At 45.7% G+C, this 13037-nt stretch overlaps 1 protein-coding gene across 2 annotated transcripts in view; it reads left to right on the top strand.

The window, feature by feature from the left end:
• RAB11FIP1 (RAB11 family interacting protein 1) overlaps positions 1–10993 on the top strand; it is a 32397-nt gene extending 21404 nt beyond the window's left edge. The window contains exons 4-6 of one of the 2 annotated variants that reach the window (XM_066380331.1): positions 63–1925; positions 2654–2762; positions 7859–10993. In XM_066380331.1, the coding sequence (XP_066236428.1) occupies positions 63–1925; positions 2654–2762; positions 7859–8077 (2191 nt within the window). In that variant the 3' untranslated portion in view covers positions 8078–10993. The remainder of the gene's footprint in view (positions 1–62; positions 1926–2653; positions 2763–7858) is intronic. The other variant, XM_066380332.1, reaches the window with a different exon arrangement.
• The last annotated feature ends 2044 nt before the right edge of the window (positions 10994–13037 follow it).

Raw genomic sequence — 13037 nt, 5'->3', positions numbered from 1 at the left:
TCTTTCGCCTCTCCTGCGGCGTCTGCAACTGACCTGCAGATTTTATTTTGTCCTTTTTGCAGACTGGAAGTGTCTCCAGAGGTCCAACCCACAGCCAGGCTTCCTTCTTCCCCCGACTCTCCTCCCTTTTCTTCTGTTCTCCCTTCCGGTTCTGGTCAGACACCTGCCCCGTCTCAGTCGGGACGTGAGTCAGAGACACGGTCGTCAGACTCCCCTTCTGTCTTCTCCGCTTTCTCACCTCCCCTGCCTGCTCCCATTTCCACATCCACTCCTATTAAAAGCTGGCCTTCCACCGACCAGGGCCAGGCCGGTTCTGAAGAGCCCTCTTTGCTCCTTAAAGCAGAGTTGCAAAAGGAGAGTTTGACACCAGTTCCAGGTACTGATTCTTGTGCCTTGGGAACGTGTTCCAAACGGCCGCCCGTTCCGGGGCGTCGGGGGCCAGCAGAGTCACCAGTGGGGGACCCCAGTGGGAGAGACGCGGAGAGCGCCGGCGGCGATGACTCCGAGCCGTCCCCTCCGAAGCAGCCTGAAGTGGGGCGACAAGCAGCACTTCTGAGGTCTCGCCCCGCAGAACAGCAGGACTGTGTCCCTTCAGCCGAGTGGGCCCAAGAAGTAACATCGGCCCTTTTCCTGGGAAGCGGCAGGGTGGAAAGCCCGGCTGGGAAGGCTCCACTGCAGGGGAACACAGGCTCGAAGAGCCAGTCTGGGTCTTTGGAGAACCAAGTTAGGGGTGGCGAAATGACTTCCTCAGCCAAACAAACGGTACCCCCTCTTCAAACGGGAGAGTCGGTCCCCCGAGTTGACTCTGCAACGCGGAGACACGAAGAGATGGGTCTGAATGTCAGTGAAGGCCGAAAAAAAATCAAGAAGCATGTGTCGTTTTCTGAGCAGCTCATTAGGGGAGAGGAGGTGGAGAAGCCCCCTGGACTGGTGGAAGAGGACGAAGGGAGTTCCCGGGAGCTGAGGAGCGAAGGGGCTGCCGCCAGCGATGTGCCTGGCAGAGAGTCCCCCCACACAGAGGACTCTGAGGGGGCAGTTGTGACTGAACCCAGGCCACTGAATTCCGGTGTGCCAGCTGCCATGGCCGATGCCCTTCCCCTCCCCTCTGTTGAGGGCGGCTCAGAAGGCCCAGTGAGTGAGGCAAGCCCAGGAAAAGACACTCCACTCCTTACGATTGAGGGAGGCGATCGCCTTATGGCTGAAAATCAGAGCAAAGCCAGCGATCATGAAGGCCTATTGTCTGAGCCCCTGGGTGACCTTCAGTCTGCCTCAGGCGTTAAATCTCCAGTCATGGCTGACCTGGACTTAACCCTTCCTTCCATTCCTGAAGTCGCATCAGATGATGAGAGAGTAGATGAGGTGGAAGACGACAGAGAGACGGCGAAGGTGGCACCTGTGGAAGTAAGAGCTTCTTCCTTGATCACGTTACCTGCCCGTCCCCAGGAGGTGCCGAGCGGCGAGGCCGATGGGTTGGCAGTGCCCGCAGACGGCCCGCATGACCTCAGCTCGAAAGCACCCGAAGCAGCTGGTAGGGCTTCTGCAGAGCAGACGGCAGCTTTAGGAATTCACAAACCGTATCTTGGCAAGAGCTCGTGCTTGGACACACAGCTGCCAGGCCCTGGTGGTGGCGAGGAGGAGACACCAATGGGAAATGGGAGGCTCAGTCAGCCTCCTGACGCGGCCCCGGGCTCCCCTACCCCCAGCCCCCCCTGTTCTGAGCCCTCTCCTGCCACGCACTCTTTCCCTAGCTCTCCACACTCTGACACTCACCACACCAGTACAGCAGAATCTCAAAAACAAGCAACAGCAGAGGGCCTCCCTGGTAAAGTGGACAGTTCTGGCAAGAGGAAGCCGCTCCTTCAGGCCTGGGTCTCACCCTCGGAGACACATCCAGTCTCGGCTGGACCTGGGTCAGCCAAGCACAGGTGAGAGTCGGGGAAGATGGTCTTCATAAATGTGAGCGATGTCCCCCTTTGCTTTCTGACTGCGCAGATGTTCTGAGGGTGCAGCCCACCGTGTTGGAGGGCCTATTTTAAATGAGGCAGCTCCTGTGGGGGAATACCTCAAGGCACGCCTGTGTTTGTAGCAAGAATGTAGTAGTAGTCTTCAAAAATAATTTAGGAATATTCCGCACAGTCAGATTTGGAGCTTTCAGATAGCAGAGATAGTGTGACAAGTTTGCTAACGGTGTCAGAAGGCAACTGCGATGGAGTGGTGGAACCAGGCGGTGTTTAAGGCTTCCTTTTGGCACTGCCCAGTGTGAAGCTGGCATGTTTGTTCTCAACTCTTTGTTTACTGATGAGGGACAGAAGCTTTGCAGGGACTCTCGCAGTGGAGTCCTAGGCTGTAGTTGCCTCCAAAAATAAGGACACAGCTTTAATGTTCTCCTGAGACTGATAACGAGGAAAAGGGGCTTGTGGGGACGTCAGGACACCTGGCTCTAAGGGTCTGCCGTGTTGGCTTGTGTTTGGCTGCCTGGTGCTGACCACTTTCATTTCCGCAGGCGCATTGGCATGTGTTAGGCCAGAAATGTGAACAGTTTGTCACCATTCTCCGTCCTTGTGTCCCTGGCGGGCTGCCATCATAAGGATGGGTAGTTCTCGGTTTTGCTGTTACAGAAAAGTCTAATGATTTTTTTCTCCCTTCTCTTTAGACTTCATCCTGTGAAGCCAATGAACACAACAGCCACCAAGATCGCTAACTCCAGCTTGGGAACTGCTACTGTCATCAGTGAGAACTTGATCAATGAAGCCATTATGAAGGTATGTCTTCTCAGAAGGTGGGCATGTTACTTAGGGATCTAAGAAAAACAAACATTTCTAGAGTCACCACTGTATACCTCTCCTTGGGCAGCAGATAATGCCACGAGTAACTTAACCATACGTCTCGTGTCTTGGATCATCTTTGAAAGCCCCCTACACTTGCTGCTGAATAATGTTGAATTCTTTTGAGTCTCAAGTAATATAACTGACACTGGCACTTCTCTTTTAATGAGAAGAAAATGTCACCCACCATCAGACCCATTCAAATGAGACCTTTTAATTTTCATGTATCCTTTCTTATCTTTTGGCAGGAATATAAAATTCTTGTAGTTATAATCATTGCGTAGATATACTTTTTTGTAACTTTAGTCTGAAGTAATTTCAAATTTTAAAAAAAGTTGCCAGACTAGTACAAAGAGGTCCTGTGTACCTTTCATCCCAGTTCACCAACTGTTAACATTTTACCGGATTCGCTTTCCCAGCCCCCACCCCCTCTTTGTATATTCGTGATTTTTTCCCCCTGAACCACTTGAGAGTAAGTTGCTTATATCAAGCTTTTCTTCCCCCTAAATACTAAATTCCTAAGATTAAGGACATTTATCAAAATCAAGAAATTTAACATTGATGTGATACTCTTTTCTTACGTATAGTCTATATTTCAGTTTCACCAGTTGTCCCATTAATGTCCCATTAACCCCTTTTTAAGGGTAATTTTCCCTCCAGTTCAGGATCCAATCCAGGATCATTCATTATGTTTAGTTGTCTCTCTAGTTGTCTTTATTCTGGAATAGTTTCTCAGCCTTTTTTGTTTTTCAAGACATTGCCTTTTGTTTTTTCCTTTACATTTAAAAAAAATGTTTATTTTATTGCTTGGAGAGAGAGGAAGGGAGAGAGAGAGAGACAGAAACATCGACCTGTGTTTGACCGGAAAGGAACTGAAAACCACTTCCGGGTGATGCTCTAACCAACTGAGCCATCTGGCCAGAGCGACATTGCCATTTTTTAAGAGTGTGGATAAGTTGGAGAATTTGCCTAAATTTGGATTTGTCTGGTGTTTCTTCATGGTCTGGTTGAGGTTATGCATCTTTGGCAGGAATGAACTATAGAAATAGCATTGTGTGAAGAAGCACATTGTATCAGTTTGTACCAGTAGTGGAAGTGTCAACTGGATGGCTTCATTTAGGAGGTGTCTACGCAGGTTCTCTATGTTACTGTTTTTCCTTTTACAACTAATAGGAAATTTGTGGGGAATTAATTTCAGACAATGGAAATACCCTGTTCCTCATCAACCTGTGATTCGCAGGCTATATAGGATCCACTGATGAATATGGTAGTTGGGAAATGGTAATAATTCCAGCTCCATCACCTGCATGGAAACACTCTTCAATTCCTTTTCACTTAGTAATATATCATAACCTTTTTTGCATATTGCTACTTAATCATTCTTGAAATGGTTATACCAATATTCACTTAACCATTTCCTTATTATTGGATACTTAGGTTGTTTTCTGTTCTTAAAATTAAATTTATTGAGACCTGGCCTGTGGTGGCACACTGGGTAAAGCGTCGTCCTGGAACGCTGAGGTCTCTGGTTCGAAACCCTGAGCTTGCCTGGTCAAAGCACATATGGAAGTTGATGCTTCCTGCTTCTCCCTTCTTTCTCTTTCTCTCTCTCACCCTTTCTCTCTCTCTCCCCTCTCTGAAATGAATAAATAAAATCTTAAAAAAAAATAAATTTATTGAGATAACATTGGTTAATAACATTACATAAATTTCAGGTGTACAACTTTATGTTTTCTGTTTTGCAAGATGAATAACACTATAGTCAACAATTTCTTGCATTGAACATTTTCCCTTCCTTTAGATTATTTTCTTAAACTCAATTTCTAGTAAGAATATTTCTGGATTAGAGGGTTTCTTCTGTTTAAAAAGCTTGGGCTAACATTAAACAAATAAACAAACAAAAAACCCTATAAAAATAAAATCAACCTCCCAGATGATTTCTGGTTTGATTGTGGTCATCTGCCCTTCCTGGTTCTAAAATCAGAAGGATTTAGAATCCCTCCTTGTTGCGGACCCTTGGTCTTTGGCTCATTACCACATGGACTGGAGGAGAATGATTTACTGACTGATTGATGACCATTAGTGGGCAAGGATATGTTGTGTTTCAAATACGTGGAGAGGAATTTCCTAAATCACTATCGGGGACTGTAGTCAGTAAAAATGAAGTTTATTTTTGTAAAGGTGCATCTAAAAGTTTCAATCAGTCATGGATTTTACAGTCACGTGTAGTCTAGGATATCAAAGAGTTTTTGTGTTTTTAAAACATCTTGCTCAGGTCTCCTTCCCCCCTGCAAGCGTTTTTAAGTGCTGGGCGGTGGTTACTGCCTCTCAGTGCCCCGTCCTGTGCCGCCAGGCGCTGGGCCAAGCATGCACTGAAAGCTGGAGATCTGAGTTTCAGCAAAAGAGGCTGAGGAGTGATCATGGATTGTGGCTGAGAACAGGTCAGCATCTTCTAGCCATCCTGCCTTCTCTTGAAGTTACCAGGGCGGCCAGAACTGTACTCCTACTATCTTTCAGCTCTAGTCTAAGGACGGACGGCAACTGCAGCAGCTCAGCCCGGCTGGGTTCTGTGGTGGTGTGGGAAGGCAGCACTTGTCTTCCTGGAATTAACAATATTTACCAGGAAATTGGGCAAAAGAACAGCATAAAAGGGACAATGATGAAAACTAGAGGCATTTAGTGGCCTCCCATCCCCTGTTCTTTTTACTGTGGAATGCAGCTTGGCTGGAAAGAGAAATAACACCTAGCTTTCGGGAAGCGAGCAAGGAAGACCCTTGGCTCCCATTTTATTTACTTTTCAAAGCTTGTTTAATCAGGGGCTTATCTCCTGGCCCTGACGGAGAGAATAACTTGCCTTAAAACAAAGACAACTGCTGCTCCCTTTGCTCATGATTTGTAAGCCTCACGGCTGCCCCTTTGCCTGCCTGCAGCAAAGCTCTTGGTCCTGGACAATACTTAGTAACTATTCGGAGTCAATATGGAAAGTTTCCTGGAGACTGCTGTTGGCTCGCCATATAATACATGCTTTGTACTAAGGCATAAACAATACTTACAAAATAACTACTCTTTGGAATGTTGCAAAGTAAGAGAGAGGTTAGAGAAAGAAATTGCATAGCTAAGGTTAGGAAAAGCTAGCCAATCATTACTGTAGTGAAGGTGTTTTTCTTAGGGCCTCCATCCTTTCTAGATGATTTGTAACTAGGGGTGTATTATTTACTCAGGTGGCTTTGACACTTCCATTTTAAAATAATGCAGCCAACTACATCCACAAATTATCTGTCATATTACATGGAAAAAGTTGGACACAAGTTGAATATATACATCATCATTATGCAACTATGTGGGAAAAAATCACGTGTAAAAATCCTGGAAGGAAATATGTGACAATGGGCACTGTTGTTTCTTGAATTAATGGGTGTTTTCTTTGCACCTCTTTCTGTTGCTCACTTTCTGTAACGCTGAACTGTTTTATAATTCTTTTTAGGTTATCACATTCCTAGGATCTTCTAATTATTACAAAGTCCTACATATTTTTCTCTTTGGATTATGTAAACTAAATTCTATAGCTGTTTGAAAGTTGGTGTGAAATATCTTAAGTGTGTACGCCTTTTTAATTGTATGCATTTATCTTAAGGAGATATTTAGAGATATAACCAAAGATTTATGGGTGGTTTTTTTTTTTGTATTTTTTCTGAAGCTGGAAACGGGGAGAGACAGTCAGACAGACTCCTGCATGCGCCCGACCGGGATCCACCCGGCACGCCCACCAGGGGCGATGCTCTGCCCACCAGGGGGCGATGCTCTGCCCCTCCGGGGCGTCGCTCTGCCGAGACCAGAGCCACTCTAGCGCCTGGGGCAGCGGCCAAGGAGCCATCCCCAGCGCCTGGGCCATCCCCGCTCCAATGGAGCCTTGGCTGCGGGAGGGGAAGAGAGAGACAGAGAGGAAGGAGGGGGGGGGGGTGGAGAAGCAAATGGGCGCTTCTCCTATGTGCCCTGGCCGGGAATCGAACCCGGGTCCCCCGCACGCCAGGCCGACGCTCTACCGCTGAGCCAACCGTCCAGGGCCAAGATTTATGTTAATAAATTTTAATTATACAATTGTGAAAACTGAAAGCAACCTAAATACCCAGCAAGAGAGATGGTTAAAATATAATGGAATTTTAAGCATCCATTAAAAAAGAAGTTTTTGATAAAATTTAATGATGGGGGAAAAACTCTCAAAACAATTGAAAGAAGCTTTAAACTATATTCTGTCTGATGTTAACGTTGTAAAACATACCAGAAAAAAAATGAGAAAAAAATAAGATAGAGACCTAAATGGTATGTGTTGGAGTTATGGGTAACAATTTCTTCCCTCTGCTGTATTTGAGATTTCCCATGATGAGCTAATATTTCTTTTATAATTAAAAATAAAATCCTGTTATTTGGGGAGGAAATTAATAACTGTAATTCATCTCCAAGGTTTAGTTCAGATGTCATTTCATCTTTAAAGCTTGATGATTACCTGTGTAGCAGCGGTTTCTTATTTGCCCAGCTCCTAGAGCACATTGTACCTCTCTGAACTCTGACCTCTTGAGCCTCAGGTTATGGTCATTGAGTCCCTCTTTTATATTTCATGTATTTATTTATTTATTTATCTATCTTCTTTTCTAAGTTGAGAGGAGGAGAGTAGAGAGACAGACTCCTGTGGGCACCCTGACCGGGGTCCATCTGGCAACTCCAGTCTGAGGCTGATGCTCTGCCCATCTGGGGCCTTGCTCCTCAGTGCTGGGGCTGATACGCTCAAATCAATCAAGCCATGGCTGTGGGAGGGGAAGAGAGAGAGAGAGAAATAAAGGAGGGGTGGGGGAAGAGAAGCAGATAGTCACTTCTTTTGTGTGTGTGTGCCCTGACCATAAATTGAATCCAGGACATCCACATGCCGGGCTGATGCTCTACCATTGAGCCAACCGGCCAGGGCTCATATTTCTTTTAGATATTTAGACCTCTTTGTTGATTTTATTTTTTTTTCCCCCTTTCTTTCCTCTCTTAAGAAATATACCCCCTCGGACCCTGCCTTTGCTTATGCACAGCTAACCCATGATGAGCTGATCCAGTTGGTCCTCAAACAGAAGGAAACAATAAACAAGAAGGAGTTCCAGGTTCGTGAGCTGGAGGACTACATTGACAACCTGCTGGTCAGGGTCATGGAAGAGACCCCCAACATCCTCCGAGTTCCTGCTCAGCTTGGCAGAAAGGCAGGGAAGCTGTGACTGGGCCAGCATATGACACCAAGACTTTTCTGTGAGTTTATTTTCACCTCCTCCTGCAGTCAAGGACCCCGTATGCCTGATACATACAGGCTCGAAGGCACCATCTCCCTTGTATGTTATCTGGCAAGAGTCTATTCTACCAGTTGAAGCCAGGTTAGTTATTACAACGGATATTTCACTGTACGTTTCCAGGTTTTTATTTTTAAATGCCACTGTGCCTTATGTTGTAAATATTTTATGCTCTGACCAAAAACATGGTCATAACAGCTGATCCTGGCCCAGAGATTCGTACAGCACCAGGGGTATTAATGTATTTTAACATGGGCTTTCCTTTCTTTGATATTGAGATTATAAAATATGTATCCCCTAGTCATTAACACTCGGGGTGACATGAGAAGGTGCTGTGTTTCACATACTTTGTTGGCTTTTGAGTAGCTCAGGTGTGGCTCTTTGGCTGCAGATTCTAAATTTTGGTATCACATTAACCTCCCGGGCTTTTGGACTTGGTCTTACTTTGACTGGAGCAGAGGAGTTTGGGGAAAGCCTCTGAGTGTGCCTTTTAGATTCTGAACAACTTGCCCTTTCTAAACACCAACTTCCATTACGCTCTAGCCTTAAAATATGCTCTGTGTAGATCCACAGGGCCCCTGAGACGCAGAACAGGGGAGTGGAAGTGACTTTGCACCAGTTAGGGCAGCTGGTCCCAGTCCCTTCTCACATGGCAGCTGGGTTCTCGCTGACTAGAATGGCTTAGTCAGTGCCTTGATAAGGGATTGGGTGACCCAAGCACTTATTAAATGGTGCCACCAAGTATGGAATGATTTTGGTAGGATTCCTGCGGCCTTTTTCCCCTGTGCCTAGACGCCCTGGTTTCCTTGGCAGCTCTTCCTGGCAATTTTCCCCCTTGTTATAAAATTATAAAGAGAAAAATGATACTTATTTTGGGATTGCTGTATTTTTAAAACTAGATTAATACATATATTTTTAACAATTAGGACACTCGCCCTCTTTTTAATGAATAGTACCAGTTCAGCTTCAGGCTATTTCACTGTCAGTAACCTTAATATTGGAATTAGAATGTGTTTGTATTATTCATTTTTCCCCCCTGGTTGTGAGAGAATCTCATCAGATCTTGACCTTTCTCCTCAGGGAGGAGTGTCACCGACCAGTGAGGTGGCTGGGGTGGTAGTACCAGCAGGTAGTACATTGGGAATCTCTTCCCGTGTTCTTGTTATATTGAGGTTAAGAGGCAAGATTGTTGGCAGCAGAATTCCTTTTCAGGAATCATGTTTGCTGCAACCTTAGTTATGTTGGAGCACTTTAATCTGAAGGATGATACTATAACTTGATTTATCGAATTAGCTTTTAATTATCTATAGCTATTTTATTTAATACTCTCCTACAGTACTGGGAACCACTGTAAACATCTCAGATGACTTGTATTTTTGTAGTGCTATGAAATTTATTTACATACCTACAAAGAGAACTGTATACTCACTTGAACTCTGAAATGTACATGTATATATTTGTTCCACAACATGTTTTTTACTTGATATAACTGTGTTTTGACTGTGATACCCCAAGTGCACTGGGGGCCCGTGTGCTCTGAATGGGTTCTCCTTCGGGGAGCTGGTGCGGAGACCGGCACTGTCCAGGTGGGGCGCTTGGTCTGGAGATTGCTGCTAGGACCTCGGGTGTGTACCTCCGTCAGTATTGGAGAGGGACGTCTGGGTGGAGTAGTGGATTCCTGTGCTCTGAAATGCCACTTGGGAACTCTGGAGAATGAAGGACAATTTACTTCAAGGGTGTCTGGTTTCTACCACTACTGAAAAAAAAAAAATTCAATTTTTAGCATTCCTGTACCTCTCAAAGTAGATAGCCCGAGGGTCATTAGTTAACAGCTGTCCTCCAGGACTCTACTTAGAATTTATCTAAGAAAAGCATTAGCCCGCTCTGAGCCATTAGCAGGGCTCGGAGAGTTGGACCGCTGGACTTCTATACCTGGCGTGTGTCTGAAGGCCTGTGCCCATCTATACAAGAATTGGGACTTGCCTCTAGCTGCTGTGAATGATAGCCTAACTGGTGGGCCTGGGCGGTGGCTGTGTTCTGGAGAGGCAGGGGCAGCTCTCTTCTTGGCTTTATCTAACTGCCTCCAGAAAGAACAGTCCGTACTTTGGGGAAGCATCAGATTAAATACCAAACACCTTGCAATGAATTTCAATTGGAGGTCAGCTCCATGAAAAAAAAAAAGTCAATCATTTGCTTGGTTGTTTCGTATCATCTCATTGCTTGGACTTTGGCAGGTGTCCTGCCCTTCCCTTTTATGCTGGTGTGTTAACCTCATCAGGGTAGCAGAACGAAGGAGCAAGAAAGTCTGCCCTTGGCCGTGAGGAACCGCTGTTGACCTGAGTGGAGAGGTGTGTGCGGGTATGCAGGTACCAGTGAGGTACTAGACTGTGTGTGGTCCCAGCTTTGCTAACCGCGGGAGCTCCAGAGGGCATTGAAGGAGGAGGGTCCATGACCTCAGCCATGTACTGTATTGAAGGCCAGTGGCAATTTAATGTTAAATTAGGCGGGATCTTTTCTCACTGGGTCCCTTCTCCCAATGGACTCTTTTTTCTTTTCTTAAAACTACTAATTAAAAATCCCCCGAGGCTGAAAGATGAATTGCCTTAGGTGGAGAATGTAATCTAGTATCCACACCATCCTCAAGTCTGGTTTCTTGGTATCTGGTGTGTGGACTACTAACTTGGCCCTTCCTCCCTCGGACTCTTCAAAGGATCGCCCAGCGTTTTTGGATTATATGTTATTTCCTGCTTTGTAACTTTGGGAATTTTTAATTTCTCTGATTTTGTTCTTAAGAAGTAACCTAAAATTTCCTACAACACTAAATAAAATGGTACTACCTTTCAAGGATCTGTGTCTTTGGTTTAGTATGTGTGCGATAAAAATTTCTTCTGTCTTCCTGGGCAACTTCCCTTGACGGGTGACCAGTGTTTTTCACCCTCCAAGAATCTCTCATCTGGATTCCTACCGCTGCCACCTTACCTGGTGCTCAGGGGTCCCAATGCCCTTTGTCCTCCAGAGGATGGGACATGTGTGATCCCTTCTCGATGGCGCACCCCTCACCGTGGCCTGCCACGGGGCCCGTCGGCTCTCCGAGAGTGGGGAGAGAGCTTTCCCTCCTTGCGTGGTAAGTGCTCCTTCTAGGCTGAACCTGGATTGCAAGGCGGGCCCATTTGTTGAGTTTCTCCTGTTCACTGTTTCCATTGTTCCCAGTCCACCCACTTGGTCAGTAGATTTCTCTAAGTAATGTTACACATGTGCCTTCTTGGGAGGAAGAAAGAGAAAATCCTAAATTCCTCAGGACCAAGTGGTTACTTTCACTTATCCTCCCGGCATTTTTCCCTCATACAAATAGATACATTTCTAAATGAAGATGAGAACAGTCAGTACACACTGTTCAAAACATTTCTGCATGCTTTTAGATAGTCCGCATCCAGGGCTGACAGTGATGTATTGGGAGAATCTGCTCCAGCTAAACACCCCCCCCAACCACCACCAACTGTGACAACTGCATAGAGGAGTTAGGTCGCTTCCTGCTCAGGTTACCTTCACCGCCCTCAGGACGAGACTGAGGACTGGCTGGGGGAGCACCCTCTCCAAGCAAAACTGGAAATTATAGGCTGTGGTTACCATCTTGGCCCTTGGCCAAATCGTCAGCAGAACCATCCCCCGGAGGCCTGAAACCCAGTGTCTAAGCAAACGGGCCTCATGCCTGAGGCTTCTCAGCAGTTAACATCTTTTGGGATCTGCTGTCTCCCCCCTGCTGCGAAGGCAGCCGCTGTCACTCCACACTCAGAACTGGCTTCCTTGAGCTCTGTGGGGCCAGCATATTCCACAGCCACCAAATCTCCTGAGGGAGAGCGTCCTCGCTTAGCCTTCTGATGTTCCACTGTTTTATACAGAAACCTGTATTCTGAGCCCTGGAAATGGTCACCTTGGTGACAGTGATAGGCTCTCACAAGTAGAGAGAAAGCTGCTTTTGTCTTTGCATATCAGAGGCTCACTTCAGGCTGAAATGTGACTGCAAAAGGAAGGCCCGTTTATTGAGTTCTTACTGTTCACTAATCACTGACACCTCTATTTCTAATTCTCATCAAGGTAGATAAGATCTCCGTTATGCAGATGAGTCTTAGAGAGCCATCAGAACTTTAGTTTGCCTAGGATCACATAGTGAGTAGTTAAAAAAAAAAATGGAGCCCTGGCTGTGCAGCTCACAGCTCAGGATTGGAGGTCCAGAGAGGCCACGGTTATGAGTTCCATACCCAGGCAGCCCACATACAAGAGTCAACCAATGCGTGCAGAAGTAAGTGGAACAGCGAATCGATGTTTCTCTCTCCTTTCCTCCCTCTCAGGTCAATTAATAAAAATAAAAGTAAATGGGTTTTTTTGTTTTTAAAAGAATGTGAACTCACCTGTCTGAGCTGAAGGTCTGGAACACGGGGCAGACCTCCAGGCAAAACAGCCTGTTTCCTGTTTTTGTACAGCCATCAAGCCAGGAATGATTTCTACCTTTTTCAAATGTGGGATAAAGTGTCTAGATCTCTAATGCATAGAATGATAGCCACAGTCAACAACACAACACTGAATACTGGATATTTTTACATTTTTTTAATGATTAAAAAATCAAAATGACATATGAAAATTACGCGGAATCTAAACTTAGGTGTCCACAAAGTTTTTTTTTTAAGTTTTTAAAAAAATTTTATTTATTTATTTTTAGAGAGGAGAGGGAGGGAGGGAGAGAGAGGAGAGAGACAGAGAGGGGGGGAGGAGCTGGAAGCATCAACTCCCATATGTGCCTTGACCAGGCAAGCCCAGGGTTTTTTAAAGGTTTTATTGATTGATTCTACAAAGGAGGGTGGATGAGAATTAGTTGCTTCAGTCTAGCTGTTCA

Source organism: Saccopteryx leptura, chromosome 4 (genome assembly GCF_036850995.1).
Source record: "Saccopteryx leptura isolate mSacLep1 chromosome 4, mSacLep1_pri_phased_curated, whole genome shotgun sequence".
In the NCBI taxonomy this organism is placed as follows: Eukaryota; Metazoa; Chordata; class Mammalia; order Chiroptera; family Emballonuridae; genus Saccopteryx; species Saccopteryx leptura.
Note: the sequence above shows the minus strand (reverse complement) of the source record. Positions and strands in the feature narration are given on the sequence as shown.